This window comes from Ipomoea triloba, chromosome 2 (assembly GCF_003576645.1).
Source record: "Ipomoea triloba cultivar NCNSP0323 chromosome 2, ASM357664v1".
NCBI lineage: Eukaryota > Viridiplantae > Streptophyta > Magnoliopsida > Solanales > Convolvulaceae > Ipomoea > Ipomoea triloba.
Window position 1 is genome coordinate 589,934 of NC_044917.1, and position 15,572 is coordinate 605,505.

The 15,572-nt window shown below is 38.6% G+C and overlaps 5 protein-coding genes across 9 annotated transcripts in view; 3 read left to right on the forward strand and 2 right to left on the reverse strand.

Annotated features, from left to right (window-relative positions):
• Positions 1 to 2,527, forward strand: part of LOC116009937 (protein PAF1 homolog) — a 6,630-nt gene extending 4,103 nt beyond the window's left edge. Inside the window, exons 7-12 of the mRNA XM_031249147.1 lie at positions 1,049 to 1,154; positions 1,502 to 1,588; positions 1,689 to 1,757; positions 1,834 to 1,905; positions 1,979 to 2,122; positions 2,224 to 2,527. Of these exons, the coding sequence (XP_031105007.1) occupies positions 1,049 to 1,154; positions 1,502 to 1,588; positions 1,689 to 1,757; positions 1,834 to 1,905; positions 1,979 to 2,122; positions 2,224 to 2,364 (619 nt within the window). The 3' untranslated portion in view covers positions 2,365 to 2,527. The remainder of the gene's footprint in view (positions 1 to 1,048; positions 1,155 to 1,501; positions 1,589 to 1,688; positions 1,758 to 1,833; positions 1,906 to 1,978; positions 2,123 to 2,223) is intronic.
• A 151-nt stretch (positions 2,528 to 2,678) lies between these two features.
• Positions 2,679 to 5,066, reverse strand: LOC116009938. 2 transcript variants are annotated; one of them, XM_031249149.1, is made up of 4 exons: positions 4,810 to 5,066; positions 4,267 to 4,365; positions 3,175 to 4,156; positions 2,679 to 3,065 (listed from the first exon to the last, which is right to left on the reverse strand). In XM_031249149.1, the coding sequence occupies exons 1-4, from the start codon at positions 5,035 to 5,037 to the stop codon at positions 2,854 to 2,856; spliced, it is 1,521 nt and encodes a 506-aa protein (XP_031105009.1). In that variant the 5' UTR covers positions 5,038 to 5,066; the 3' UTR covers positions 2,679 to 2,853. The 2 variants fall into 2 exon arrangements, with proteins under 2 accessions (XP_031105009.1, XP_031105008.1); XM_031249148.1 differs by having other exon boundaries at positions 2,679 to 3,083.
• A 1,076-nt stretch (positions 5,067 to 6,142) lies between these two features.
• LOC116011256 (auxin-responsive protein IAA26-like) lies at positions 6,143 to 8,212 on the forward strand. 3 transcript variants are annotated; one of them, XM_031250803.1, is made up of 6 exons: positions 6,143 to 6,538; positions 6,635 to 6,987; positions 7,066 to 7,310; positions 7,481 to 7,604; positions 7,820 to 7,894; positions 7,986 to 8,212. In XM_031250803.1, the coding sequence occupies exons 2-6, from the start codon at positions 6,668 to 6,670 to the stop codon at positions 7,987 to 7,989; spliced, it is 768 nt and encodes a 255-aa protein (XP_031106663.1). In that variant the 5' UTR covers positions 6,143 to 6,538; positions 6,635 to 6,667; the 3' UTR covers positions 7,990 to 8,212. The 3 variants fall into 3 exon arrangements, with proteins under 3 accessions (XP_031106663.1, XP_031106664.1, XP_031106665.1); XM_031250805.1 differs by having other exon boundaries at positions 6,416 to 6,446; XM_031250804.1 differs by having other exon boundaries at positions 6,143 to 6,987.
• Positions 8,213 to 8,394: 182 nt separating this feature from the next.
• Positions 8,395 to 11,941, reverse strand: LOC116008035 (hexokinase-1-like). The gene is made up of 9 exons (XM_031248654.1): positions 11,388 to 11,941; positions 10,479 to 10,629; positions 10,201 to 10,383; positions 9,959 to 10,033; positions 9,722 to 9,877; positions 9,520 to 9,618; positions 9,298 to 9,428; positions 9,060 to 9,141; positions 8,395 to 8,973 (listed from the first exon to the last, which is right to left on the reverse strand). Exons 1-9 carry the CDS (start codon positions 11,657 to 11,659, stop codon positions 8,623 to 8,625), a joined length of 1,500 nt encoding a protein of 499 aa, XP_031104514.1. The 5' UTR covers positions 11,660 to 11,941; the 3' UTR covers positions 8,395 to 8,622.
• Positions 11,942 to 14,678: 2,737 nt separating this feature from the next.
• Positions 14,679 to 15,572, forward strand: part of LOC116009511 (protein IQ-DOMAIN 31-like) — a 3,944-nt gene continuing 3,050 nt past the window's right edge. Inside the window, exons 1-3 of one of the 2 annotated variants that reach the window (XM_031248758.1) lie at positions 14,679 to 14,874; positions 15,192 to 15,210; positions 15,317 to 15,372. The gene's annotated coding sequence lies outside the window, so the exon portion shown is untranslated. The remainder of the gene's footprint in view (positions 14,875 to 15,191; positions 15,211 to 15,316; positions 15,373 to 15,572) is intronic. The other variant, XM_031248757.1, reaches the window with a different exon arrangement.

Here is a 15,572-nt window from a genome sequence, read left to right on the forward strand (position 1 = left end):
CCCCCCCCAAATAAATAAATAAATAAAAATTGTTAAAAATGATCGCTTTTGCGCAAAAGCGACGTGAGCGACGGCAGATCGCCTCACCTAGGTCCTAGGCAAGGCGCAGCAGCGTGAGAAAGCGCTTTTCAAAAATCAAGCTTTTTCACGCGGAGCGCAAATCAACAGTCAAAAAAAAAAAAGGAAAGAAAAAAAAAAGCACGAACAAAACCAAAAACAGACGATTGCCAAACCATTCTGTCTCACCTCATTTCAACTTATCGAAACCCTATGCTCTGCGCCTCTACTCACTGCCTCGCCCTCACTGAGAGTCATCCCTGCCCTTGCAAAACCCTTCTACCTCACCTCATTTCAACTTCTTGAAACCCTCTGCCTCACCCTCACCGCAAGTCATCATTGCCCTCGCAAAACCCTAGAATAAAATTATTTCTCTCTCTCTCTCTCTCTCTCTCCTTACGTTGAACGGTTGAAGAAGGCGACTGGAATGTTAAAATAAAGTTGGAGACTAGTCTTACTATTGGTTGGACACTTGGCAGTAGGCAGTAGCATTTATTGTTTACGTTTTAAAATTATTATGAATATTGCATATTTGATGACTAAACTTTGTATTATTATGATATTGTGACTTTAGGAGTTCCTATTTATGTTATTTTGTATTACTATTTGAGTTTTTTGAGTATATACTAAAATTTTTAAAATGCGCCGATTTATGTGAAAAAGCGATGCTTCGCTTTCGCTTCAAAGCAAAGCCCGGGCTCATCGCTTTTTCGCTTTATAAAGTTTCCCCCAGCCCACCCCCACCCCCCACCCCCACCACAGACACACAATAAGGAAAACATAGAACTCTTATATCAAGATTGTAGAGTACTGATTTTGTTTTGACTCTTGTATCTGAAAACTTTCGCTTGTTAGTATAGTTTCTTTTGAGCTTTCATGGGTGTAGAAGATTGACCCACATCTCGTTCATTTGTGTATTGAGAACCACCATACTTTTTAAAATTTTTGTCATTGATTTTATTGTAATAAAAAATAATTTCCCTTTGTCCAGGTACAAAGACCAGTTTGTGGTTGCTACATTTGATAGTGCTCCTACTGCTGATGCAGAAAACTATAGCAAGTTAGACAAGGCTATTCGAGATGAACATGAATCTCGGGTAAGATGCTACTGGTGCTGTATGCGTTTGTCCTTATTTCAGCAAATCAAGGAAAAAAAATCTTTTTTCCTTTTGCAAAGAAAGAAGTTTCTGCTTGTACCAAAATTTGGATATGACTTGGCTTAATGCTTCCATATTGGGCACATTTAGAGTATCATGTATGCTTTGAGGCTAGACACATTTGGCTTCCTTGCTGGAAGAACCACTTGTTTTGCTTCAGCATTAGGCTATTCTTCATATGCTTGTATATGTGTTTAGTATGTATGTAACATATAGCCCCATTAGTCAATGGTGTGCTGTCCTCTTTCTCGTACCTTATAGAGTCCATATCTCTTCATTCTCTGCAGGCAATTATGAAAAGCTTTGTCGCAAGAAACTCAGATGCTGCTAAACCTGATAAATTTCTGGCATATATGGTCCCTTCACCCAATGAGGTAGACTGCACTGTATATTTGCTATGTTTGCTTACCTTATATTTTCTGTTATTCACTCATAAACTTATATTTGACTAACAAACTTACTTTTATTTGACAGCTGGAGAAGGATATGTTTGATGAAAATGAGGATATCTCGTATGCATGGGTTCGCGAATATCACTGGGATGTATGTAGTGCTCAGAGTGTTAACTTCAAGTTAATTTCTAACTTCTCTGAAATATGTTTTTTCGATGTATCAACAGGTACGTGGTGATGACACAGATGATCTAACCACATTCCTTGTGGCCACTGGCAAATCAGAGGCACGCTACATGGTAAATTCTTTTATTTATAGATTATAGGCTCTTCCGCTATCAAATCCAGTACTAATTTTGTTGTGCAATACAGCCTGTTCCAACAAAACTCTCATTGAGAAAAAAGAGGGCCAGAGAAGGAAAATCAATCGAAGAAGTAGAACAGTTTCCCATACCTGCAAGAGTGACAGTAAGGAATAGACAAACAGTAGCTGCCATTGAATTGAAAGATGAAGGGGTATTATGCTTGCAAAATTCATTTGGCCTCCATCCTTTACCCCTCCTCCCCGATAAGGGTAATTATAATTTGACCTCATCTTGCTTTCCTGGCTATTGCAGGGTTATTCAAGTTTCAAGGGGAGTGGTTCAGATTCTAAGAGATCAAGAATGAGCTTGGAAGATGGTTTACATTCAGAGAAGGGTATGCATGACAGTGATGAAGACCAATCTAGTGGCGGTGAATATGAGTTATCTGATTGATTGCAAAAAAAATTCAAGTACAATAGGGTAATAAGAAAGTTGAAAGTAGAGAGTAGATTCTCAAGTACAAGAGATTACTGACAAGAGTTTTTCTTTGTAACTATTAAAAATTTTGTTTTTACAAAGTTTCAACATTTTATTAGATGATTCTCATCTGCTGCCAGCCTTGCGCATTGTCATTTGCTTTAACAGTTTTACTTCTTTTAGCCCCATTGCCTTCCTTACAGCAATTGTGTAGTGTGTGGTCTGCAACCATTCCGTATACAAGCAGAAAAGCTTAAATGTTGTTTTACACAGGAAAAAATGGCCATATAAGCTTAAAAAGTAGGCTTCACATATTTCATTATTGTAAGAAGAAACTTGTTCTTGCAAATTTTCAAAAAATGGATTTCATGAGTAGCATAGAATACAAAATTAGCACCATATTGTGGTTTGAGTCATGGCAGCACAGAAGGCATTTGATCATCTCTTCCACACTATTGCAGAACTTCATTCATCAGAAGAAACCTCATCCAATCTGTCAAGAAACCCTTTCTGCAGAGCCATCTTCTGTGTAGTGGGTGGATTGAAGCATATTGCATGTGTGGATGCTGCTTCAAACTTGGTCCATAGTTCTCTCTTCAAGGTGTTCTCACCTGGATGTTTTCCGATTTTGATACAGCTCTCAGGTTCTTTCATCATGGGAGTGCTTTCGACGAGTTCACATTTGCTACCAAGTTCTGTCATTCAGAGAGGAAGAATTTAAAATGTTTGTAAATAAAGTTAAAAGGTGCATATTGCTTGCAAGTTTTCTTCAGCTAAGTAACATACCTTGAGTACTAATTCTCTTTGGTAAGAAGTTTTTCTGATTAGGATTTGGAGCTGTTTCAGGAATCAAGCACTCTCCAGCTGCATCTTCAGGCGGCTCCAATAGAACGCATGTTTTGGGGGGTGACCATTTTGGTGATTCGTCTGCCACCTTCCATCTGTTAACCAACTGATTGCCTAGTTTAATCCCAAAGAGTTCAGGATACTTCACATTAAGCTTTTCTGAAGATTGAATGGTGGATGATTCTGAATCCTGAGATTCACTTGAAAACTGCAGTGCACTAGGATATGGAGTTAACTTATGAAGCTTAAGATTGCCCTTATAGTGATATTCTGACACAGGTTCAAGCACAACACATGACTTGGGTGGCGAAACTTTCAAGCACGGGGTCATGAGTATGGAGTTCTGTCTACTCAAAACTTTCTCAGGGGAAACAAGCTTGCTATCTAGACTGCCCTCCGGCTTCTTCATGGCAATATCAGAAACTTCCTTTGGAACGGCTGTTACTGCAATACTCCCAAGCTTCTGGTCATTCACATTTCCTGTAATATCAAGGTGATATAAAGGCTGACCAGTTCTTTTAGATGTAGTCTCTGGTTTTGCACTATCAAGCAGATTGTGACCCATATCTAGCATTGCATCAAAAGCCAATGGCAGCTGAGGAATTTGGTCAGGTTTAATCTTCTCAACTATTGATTTAGAAGACTCCCTGAACTTGGATAAAAGACCCTTAGATTGGGGCAAAGGAGTGAGGAGAAAAAGTTGCCTGTCACATTCAGAAGTGCAGTCTGCAGGCCAAGACACCAGGGGTGATGAACAAACCAGAGAATCCCATTTACACTGTTCAGGGCTGTCAACAACATTTCTCATATCCTCTTTAACAGCAGGGACTAGGACTACCTTACTTTCCAGTGGCTGTTCCACTGTATTTTCAGGCCTTGTGGATGTATCAGAAAGAGCTTTCTGAAATCTAGAAACCCATGGCTGCAAATTTTGAATATGAGACAAGTATAAGATGCACTGTATAAAGAGCCCATGCCAAAACAAGTAACTATGATGCATTAAAATTTAGATGAATAAATTTAAGAACCAACCTTCAAAGACACTTGCATTTCAGACAGGAAATCTGCAAAAGATTTGATTTCCTTTACTTCCTTCTTGCTGGTTAGTGCTTGCACAACAAGTTCATCTATCTGGATTAATTAAGAAATGCCTGTCACTGACTCACTGGATGAATGAACGCATGAACACACCTTATGAAGCCAGGCAAATGTCATATCTAAACATATAATAATCACATTTGCAAAGTAAATAAAGTGATTCCTTCAAGACAAATTCACCAGAACATCGCAAATGACTAAAGTTAAACCGTCATGATTGAAAATTAGGGATTTTGATTAAAAATGAAATGAAACCTAGAAAATTATGCTAAGATTATATGAAGCAGAATTTTGATTAAAATGAAATGAAACCTAGAACATTATGCTAGATTATATGAAGCAGAATCAAATCGCCTAAATTGAAAACTTCAACACCACAATCAGGAACCCTTGCTGTGCATCTCAAGCGAATCGAACTCAAAATCTAAGTTCAGTTCCACTAACCGAGTATTATGAGAGTGAGATATACTCATATACCTGGTGAACGAGAGAGGAGAGGTCGGAGTGAACAAGAAGGAGACGGTCAAGCGAGCTATCGCCGACGACGGCTTCTTCTGGTTCTTTCTTTTCCGGCAGCTTCTTCTTGGTTTTGGTGGACCTGGACAAATGTCTAACGCCATTGTTGGAGTTCGGAATGCTCCGTAACGGCATTCTATTTGATCTCGGCCTCGCCGTTGATTTGCTGTCGTCGACGTTCTTCAGCATCGTCTGTCTCTCTATCTTTCCCTCCCCGGTGACCGTTACTCGATTTGAATTCTGGCGTGACTTAACTTCTGGAATTATCCTTTTCTTATACTCCGTATACTCCATCCCAGCATAATAAATATTAAATTTTTTCCTAAAAAATTAAAACACCATATTTAATACATTAATTCAACAATATATTTTAAATTTTGTTTACTATCAATTTTTATTTTTTCTATATTATATAATGTAACCAATTAATATTTCAAGAATGACCTTTTTAACCTCGAGTACGGCCTCATTCGATAACAATTAACAATAAGTCTTGCCATTTACCCAAAAATAACAATAAGTCTTGCTACCAACTTTGTGTTATGATTTTAGAGGCGAGATACGAGAGTGCAAGGTTAGTCTAACGAAAATAGAAACTTGGTGAGATACGAGGGTATCAACTATTATGTAGTGTGATGACACCTCTGTTACCATTTCAAATGGGTGGTTGCAGAATCGATCTTCGAAAATGGGGGCATTGATTCTTTTTTTTTTTTTGCAACTTAATAGTTGGCACAAAAATGACAAGTTAATGTGGTTGAAAATTTTGATTACCATTCTACCACCTAATCGTCCATATTTTGTAACGGTTTGTGTTGGTGAATAGTGTCATTAATCATTTCGAGTGGTCAATAATACAAATAGAAAATTTTTCATATCGGTGGTCAAAAAATTAAGTTTGTCCCACTTCTTTGGTATGTTTTTCAGGCGTGGATGATTGCGTGCATTGAAAAAGAATAACATCCCACACGTGAGCAGGCAACCATAGTCTTCCCATTGATAAATTAGGCAAAGCTTAACGTTGAAATTCAAAGGTCCAACACGTTGAGTTCCCAATATAAACTCATTAGGTTATAAATCTGTGTCGTTGACAACTTGGAACACACTATCAAATCAAGGTTCTTTAAGGTTCGCCCTTGACTTTAAGGAAACAACAAAAACCTACTAATTGGACTTTGAAGCACAGTTATGGCAGCCTTGAATGTATTTGGCGCCACTCTTCCATCACTTATCACAATAGTCAATCCAGCAGTGCAGCATTTATGGTAAAAAGTGCAAATCTTCAACCCTCGTGTTGCTTTGCTTGCAATCAGTGCATTGTGGTTTATGGCAGACATTATGTTTGAGTATAAAGTCATCACATGAATAATCCATCTGCCATTCAATGTCTTTTTGCTCCCTTGCAGTTGAAAGTCCTAGCCTCTAAATCTGCCAACAAAGAGACAAAACAGTGGAGTTTTGAGAGGAAAGTTTGAAGCTTTGATCACAGTTCATCATTAAAGCCACTGTTTTTGTCTCTGGGTTCTTGGGATTCTCTGTTGTCTTAAGTTTTCTACTTCTGGGTAGATGTTTTTGTTCATTCTTGCAGGTTTTTGAAGGTTTGGGATTTTCCAGCTGATATAAAGATTGCTCCTTTTTGAGGTTTCAGAATGTTGGCGTTCTTTAGTTTATGGTTTTGTTAGATTTTAAGGTTCTTGGTCTTGAATCTTGACATACATGTTCTCTTCCAATCAAATCAACATGCAGCTTGAATGTTTTTCATCCTAAAGATGATGTTTTTGCTTAGTTTTGGTGTGCAGATCTTGTTGAGTGAAAGGGGATGGAGGGATATCTGGGAAAGGGTGAGGAATGTCTTCAGCTGTTAGATTTGATTCCGAGCCAGACAGATTGTGTAGAGATGAGGGAAGGAAAAGGCTATGGCGTTTCAGACGAGGAAGAAGAGCTCGAGCTCAGACTTGGTCCTCCAGGTGGAGACATCGTCTCAGTTGTCCCTTTTGGCTCATCCAGTGTTGCAGAGAGAAGGGCGAAGGAATTTTCGTCGTTTCAATCAGTGCAGCTCGGTTGTATTCAAGGAGGAGAAAGATCACAGGTTTCGGGGAACGAGGCAGCTCCATCTGCGCCCAACGCCTTTCAGAAACGGTGCCTAAGCTCATCTTTTGTTTTATGTTTGTCCCGGATAATCTGTTAATTCTGTTTGTGTAACAATGTTTGGAACAGATCTGCTCCTTCTTCAGTTGTGGGGTGGCCGCCAATTCGTTCATTAAGAAAGAATCGCGCTAGCAGCAATTTCCTAAAGCCAAATTCTGAGTCACAAAATCTGGTTGAAAGTAGCCAGAAAGGGCTGTTTGTCAAGATCAACATGGATGGTGTGCCCATTGGAAGAAAAGTGGACCTTAAAGCCTGTGACAGCTACAAAAAACTTTCTTCTGCTGTTGATGAACTTTTTACAGGACTTCTCGCAGGTTTTTATCTCTCTCATTACGCAAAATACTTCCATCGTTATTATAGTCGGGTGTTTTGCATACTGCATCCGGTATCTCCACCACTGTAAGACTAATCCAGATTCAGTTCGGGTCGTGCCAGTATAGCTCGACTCTAGTAACGGTATATCTAATGTACTTTTTATTTTCAGCTCAAAATGGGTACAAGGAAGGAGGGAAGGTGTTTGCTAGCTTGTTAGATGGAAGAGGAGAATATGCCCTAATTTATGAGGATAATGAAGGAGACAGAAAGCTTGTTAAGGATGTTCAATGGCAGTATTGATCTGATGCTCTTTTATTTACTTTATTCTCTGCATTATTCTGATATCACATCCTAAATCTGTGCCTAGACAGAATAGAATATTTCTATCCTCTTCACCAATAATCCTGTTTTTTTTTAAACCATAAATTGCATGTTAGTCTGTTCTTAACAATCCAAGAATGAGGATGTTTGTTCTGAATTCTCAAGGATCTTAACATGTTCTTTGCAGTGTATTTGTATCCACTGTGAAGAGGTTGCGCGTGTCGAAAACCTCAGAAAGAACTATCTACTCCAAACCCAAACCGTGAGTTAGATTTCATACTCGTTTCATAAGTAGCTTCGTTCTATAGTACTGATCAACACCTTAAAATTTTTCCCGGTGTTTATTTTTCCAGGTAGAAAGCAGATAAAGCTGTGAGCTTTGCTGTGATGAAGCAGGCTATACAATGAAGGAAGAAAAGAATCTTTTTTTGCAGAGATCATCTGTGGCATTGTTTCTGCAATAACTGACTGTTTTTAATTAGGGACAATTCAAATTCATTCTAGGTACCATGTACATTATGGTATGGATTTCTGTAATATAAAAGCTGACACATCAATTGAAGCATTTGTTCCATCTCAACTAAAACCTAACATGTGGACTATAGTCTATTTTTTTTTATCCAGCCTATAACTTTTGGCATGAAATTGACTCTATACCAAATTGAAGCATGCGTTCCATCTCAACTAAAAGACTAAGCTGATAGTTGGATGCACATTTATGTTTATATATTATATATATATATATGCTCAACAACATCAATCTACCAAAGATTCAAAAACTTTCCACTTTATTATCACCTGAAAGGTTTTTCAGCAGAAAGAGAGTTATGGAGCTCATAAAAATGGCAGTAATCTACAATCAAATCTAATGTTCTTGAATACATATGCTGGGTTTCCAACATTTTCCTAAACTAACAGACCAAGAACAGTTAAAAAGAATGGAAAATTTCATTTCATGAGATAAAAAGGCAATGGTGAAAGCAAACTTTTTTAGGCAATCTGCTCAGCATAGAAGGAATGTGAGGCTGCCAGGAGAGCAGCCCCAATCCCAGAACCATCATTTGAGAGCTCAAACACAATGTGTGGTGCCATTTCCTCTCCCACCAAATCATACAAAGAGTTCTCCAAACACCTGCTGTACTCAGTGTAGTGCTCGTATAGCCCCCCATCCATTGCGATCACGGTCTTCACTGGCCCGGGCCCGCCTTCTCTCGGCGCATCTCGTCCCATCTTTTTCAGGATGCCTAGAATCCCGGAAGCCGCGAGCCGTGCCCCGCGCGTTGCAATGATGTTGCACAGCTCAACCACTACTCTCCTCGTTTTAAACGAGGTATTGGGTATCTGAAGTGAAGACACGACAAAAATTTATGGCGTAAAAAATGTAGGCGAGACAGGACGATAGAACAAACGTAACGAAGAAACTATACCTCTAAAATATCTTTCAATTTTTCACCAACCACCTTCAGATCAGGCGATGTGTCGTGATGCATAGCAGACATTTCAGGTGTCCTGCATTTATATATTTTACAAACCGATCAAACTTGCAGGCATGTAAACCTTCACAGATACTAGCTCGGGTTGAAGTTAAATGGATATCTCGTTTATAGAAACCGTAACAGTCAAGTCATGTATTTTCATCGATAAAAGAATCTTTAGGGACAGTACCTCAATACGAATGGAGTCTTTAATTTTGAAGGGACTTCATCACCGAAGAAGGCAGCTTCTTCAGCCATTTTAAGCAGAACTCTCCGTAGAATTTCACCCAAATACATGCCAGATGTGATCTTTTCGAATATCTACAAGAAAAAACAATACATACATACAACACGTTACTTCAAATGCAAAAGCAACCAGCCCGAAACATATGATGCATACAAAAGTAATCACCTGTTCCCCGGGATTTAAACTTTCAGCATCCAGTGCTTGATCGTACTCTGTAAGAGGGAGATGCGATGCCCTAAAATTACCCCACTCCATGTTGATAACCTGTGGTGTAACGAGCAATGTATTCGGCAATTAGTAACGTGGCATATACTAAAAGATATAATCTTTATACGAAAATCCAAAAGGCCATAGTAAACATCCTAACCATCTCTCCAGATTTAGGAAGAGGACCATGCCACTTCGGGATTGCCTGGGCCCGCTCTACATATGCAGCATTAGTTCCAGTACCCAAGATCACGGCAACAGATACATCCTTGTTTGAATATCTACCACCAGCTAATGTTCCAATGGTATCGTTAACCTTCCACCACGAGATTGAAGTCAGTGACGTTGCTATGGAAAAATGAAAAGGCGAATGGCATTAGCAAATAATCCGACTTACCAGAGCTGCCACCCGCATATCAACACCTTTTCTCGTAATGGCTTTTGTTAGTTCTGCAACCACATCTTGGCCAACCTATTCCCGAGCAAATAAGAGGAATACGTTCTTCATTTCATCATAGATGGAAAGCAAATTCATTCAAAAGACTATGAACAATTCAGCATACCACAACAAATACATACTCTCGTAAGAAGTATGAGAAGAACAACGAATAAATGCAGAGGAATAAGACGAGCACATACCATATCATCAATAGAGAACCCTTTCGTCCACCTAATAAGATCCCCAGTATTAATTGAAGTCTGCATTACAGGGAATGAGAAAGTAAAACCTAGCTCCCTCAGCTTTCCGGGAGGTTGGTGGGAATTCTGTTCTTCTTCATCTATAAATTTTGCAAGCTTTTCCGCAATGTAGTCAAAGAGGGCCTAGAATCACACCAATTTCAGCACCTCAAAACCACGTATGACGAAACAACATATGACAAAACAAAAACAATAATCTTGCACGAATAAACACTCACCTCTCCACTGCCAACCATAAGATTAGGGGGTATAGATGCTTCAGTGAATTCTTGATTAACAATGCCACCGTTTTTCCCTCCCAACTGCACTCGCAACACGCGGAAATTCGTCCCACCAAGATCCAAGGCATAGAACACTCCTTCCTCATCACTTTATCAAGAATAACAACAAAAGACAAACAATTTAAGGCTGCTTCTTTTGACATATACACCCAACAACTACTCTCAATTTTGCAAACAGTTTTCATCGATCGTATGTCTATATCTAAGAGCATATCAAGAATCATTAACCAATAACAAAATACAGATAAACAGTGGTGCTAAAAAGGAAACCATTCCATATCTAATCAGCTATCATCATTGACAGAAGAAATAAATTTTTGTTTTTGCCCGTATGAGCAGCTCAGTTGGTTCCTATGTGGTAACCTATAGACAAGACACAAACAACGTAGCACGGAAGGTGGTGGGCTCTTTGTGGGGACACCAGACACCAGACACTATCCTCTCACCTAGAAGAGCACCGATCCCTCTACTATCTTGTCTACTATCCTCTCACCTAGAAGAGCACCATGGTGGGCTCTTTGTGGGACACCAGACACTAATCCTCGCTCTCTGTGGGACCCCAGAGACTAATCCTGTTATCTACCAGAAGACCGTGATTTATCTCTCTACTATCCTGTCCGGACCGGGTATCCGGATACCCGGTCCGCCGGACATGAGGCTAGGGAATTTTGTCTTATGTGGGCAAGGGCAAGATTTTTTTTTTTCCAGCAAATTGGGATTTTCTTTTTCACGGATTTTCAAGAATTCTGAATCCGAAATTTCCCAGATTTGAGTCATGATAACATACAAATTGAAGAACAGCAGCAAAAACAAAAAGATCAAACGGGAAAAGGGCAGAAAAGTTACCCAGTGGGGAGATTATCGACGTAGCTAATGAGCATCTTGAGCTTGCTGCCGCCCTCGGAGGCGAGTCCGGCGTGCATCTCCACCGTCATGGCGTCGGCCAGCTGCCTGAGCTTCGCGTTCGGGGTGGCGCACTTCTCCCCAAACTCCCGGAGAATGGCCATCGCCCGGGCCCACTTATTAGATTTCTTCATGCGGTGGCGCACCACCAGAGCCGCCACGGCGCACGCCGCCGCCGCCCCCACCACCGCCGCTCCGACCACCGCCTTCCTCATTCTCTCCTTTCTTTTCGCAAATCAGCCAAAAATAAAAAATAAAATAAAACTCCCCACTCCCCACTCCACACAATCTCGCAACCCTCTCTACAAAAATAACAAAAGATCGAATCTTTTAGCTTAGAACAAAACTGAGATCCGATCAGAAGGACACTGAAGAAGAAAAATATGGAGAAATTGAAGGGGCAGCTAACAAAACGTTCATCAACTTTGACTTTATATATATTTATTTTGTATATAACAACAAAGAAATAGTCGAAAGAGAATCGGTGGATTTTAGTTGACGTTTTCAGTCGTTAGTTCAAAGGTTGTTAAGTGGCTAGTACTACTACGTACGATGAATGACACTGTTTTTATTTGCTTTTCCAACAGTAATAATCGAACATCCAAAATTAATTAACTGGGATTATCGATATCCATGCAATCAAATACCCAATCCCAAAAGGAGATTATCAAATAATCCGAATCCGATAGAGATCAAGATTATCTACGAAATGAAAGTATAATCTTGTTTTATTGTTCAAATCAAATATTTTTTTCAATTAACAGTTATACTAATGTTCGTAGGATTGTGAATGAATGTTATGAATTATAATCCTTTCGGAATATGGTGGTCCGAATCCTTATTTTGTGGAGGTCGGGTAAAAAAAGAAAAAAAGAGCAGTGGATGTGCCATCAGGCACGTGAACTGCACGCACTCAATCGGGCACAGTCTGTGCAGCCCACACATGCAGCTGTGCCTCTCATTTCCCTATTTCTCTCCTGATGAGCTCCACAAAACTCATTATTGCAGAAAGATCTCAACTCTCCTCTCTCATCCACACAAGTCATGTTTTCTTCAAAAAATTATGAAAAAATCACTAATGTAGTTGCTCTTATTATATGGTTACTAATTCATTAACGTTTTAGTTCATCATATTTAAAGCAATTTATTCAGAATATGACTACTAATCCACACGGAGCTTCAATTGAGCTCATTTATGATAGGACAATTATTCAATAATTGCTGGGTATGCTGTATGTATGGATTCAAATTTATGATTATATATGTACTAAATTTTGGATTAAAGTTATTGACTAATTAAATACTATGATTTTTGCATGAAAAGTAAATTAATTGTTGATATGTATTTCCATTTGTGATAATATTGCAAATATAATGTTACAACTACCAACTCATTGTAAAACAAAATAAAGTTGTAGGTTTAGACACCATTATTTGAGCACATATACACCATATATGAAACCAATACAAGGCTAACTTAAAGCAAGATAAAGGGTTGGTATTGACCCCAACCTTTGAACTAATGAATCCCACACGTGGAACCCATCAACATTTCCAACATGCGCCCACTTAACACAAAAGCAAAAAGCAAAATATTAAAATGCAATAGAATATTGGATTATAGGCATAATTTAGTTCGTGGAATTTAAGGTGTGTTTGGTTCGCACATAAAAATTAGAAATATTTTTCATCCAACTAACTAACATAAAATAACATTTTTTTTACTTTTAAATTTTTTTTTCTATGAAAGATGTTTTCCATCCAACCAAACACCCCTTTAAAATTGTGAAGCAATCTATGACCGTTTGTTGAAACAAAGTATACAAGATACGGCCCAATAGTAAAATAATGAACTTAAAATTGGGCTGTCGTTTAATTACTATGCACAAATTGCATGAGTAGGCCCAATAGGTAAATGGTTTAATTTTGAAGCCCAATAAACTCTTAATTTCGCACACATACTAGCTAAGTACACGATTGGACTTGGGCAACTCAATCATTATTCTATGAATCATGGCCCACATAATTATGTGAATTATGTTTGAAAATATATTATTTTAGTATTAAAAAATACATTATTTTGTATATATCAATTAATGTATCTTTAATATATTAACAATATACCTTTTATTAATCCTCGACACCAAAATTTGTGTTCATCTCACTAGTGTTCTCAACTAATTGAATCTCCTACCATGGCCCAATATCACTAGCCCACTCTGCCTAACCCAATATCTTAAAGCATCCATATCTGTTGAGTTTTTGCACAATTATTTAAGGTGACATGTAGGAGAGAGAATAAGGAAAAAGAAAAAAGAAAAACATAGCAGACTGACGTGGGCATCGGTTAGGCGCCTGCATTTGGCGCACGCAGAGACAACTATATAGCTTTGTTTCCAATCCTCACCCACAAAAGTTTATCATTTGCATCGTTGCAGGAGTAAATATTTCCCAAAAACCCCCTCCCCATCAACAAAAAACCAAGCTCTTTTTTTGTACTATTTCAAAAACCAACAAAAATTCATTGGTGTGGTTGTTCTTAGAGTATCTAGTCCCATCATTTTGAATTGTAACTATTACAATATGACTAATGCTAAGACATCACTATTTGATTAGAATTTTTAGTATGTAATTACAAGGAGGTGTGGTAGTCAATGAGCCAATTCATAGATACTTAATGCACATACGTTACATTTGGAGGCGAAATTTTAGGAAGAAAAAAAAACATGAGTAACGTACCTCAATTGATATTCAAATGGTAGATTATGTAAAAAGTGTTTAGCCGTGTGATTATTGTGAGTAGTACAAAGACCGTTAGTATTTCAATATAAATCCAGTATTGCTAATTTCACACTAAGTAACATGTTATATCAATATTGACTTATTAAAATTCACAACGAATAGTAATAAATTGCACACTTATTCCTTGTCCCCAAATTGAAAAATGTTAGTTAATGATGCCACTTAAAGAGAGAGATTTTAAAATTTAAAATTTTGCAATTTCTCTTCCTTCTTGAGCTACCAACCAAACAGGACTTTATACCATTTCCATTTTTTACTACTATACCGAATACTTCTGCCACCACGACTAAAATTAATTTACACCCCCCGGAATTTCAGAAAATTCAAGAACAACCCCTCCAGGACTTTAATAATTGCGCTATCGTCCTTCCCTCTCCAAACTATACATAATACATCACAGCCAAGATCCGCACTTATACACCACGCAAAGTTTGAATTTTTCCCAACGCACAAACACACATCTCCCCGTCAGAGAGATTTTGCAGCGGAGAAAATGGCAAAGATTTCTGAGCAGAAAATCCGCGGGGGTCAATGAGAATACTGAAACCCGAATCGGAAAATCTTTCTATAATCGTCGCGTTTGGGGAGGTACAAAGAGAAGCCAACAAAATTGAAGCTCACTAATCTGGTAAGTGCTTTAATGGCGGTCCTAGCCGTGATGAAATCTTTTATTTTTTAATATTTTTTTGGGTTCTGAGAAATCCCATTTTGGAGGTATTGTATAAAAGTTGGAAAAGGATGGCTAAGCCACTGTTTATAGCATTGTAAGGAAAAAGGACTCATAATGATTCTTCTGAGGTCTGAGCCCAGAGGCTGTATTATTAAAACAAGAAAAAGCCTCTGAAAAACCGAGCTGAGGTAGTGGCCTGGTGGGGCTGTGGGTATGGGGTGGTGCACTGTAATCTATATTGTGTATGGATACTAATATATCTCTAATGTTTTCAGTACACGCTGCTCCAGAAAGGTAGACAGAGAAAGGGGGGTGTTTGTAGTGAGAGAAAGTTGGTGGCTTTGAGGTAAAGTGAGGGGGAAAAAGGGTTGTAACTCTTCCTTTCTTTGTGTGTTTGCAGGTATATGCATTGGAAGAAGCTGAGATTGATTGAGTGCTTTTTTTGAATTCAAGAAGGTTTGTTTTTTGCTTAAAGTTTGAGTCTTTACCCTTATTGTTTCTGGGATTATTACAACTTTTCACAGTGTATTTTAGTCAATGGATTTTTGTCTTTAATCCTTGTTCTTTTGAATGGAAAAAGGGAGTGAGATTCTGCAGAAAAGGTGTGGAGTGGGGGGTGGGGTGGGAGTGGGGGGAGGGGAGAGGGGGGGGGGGGA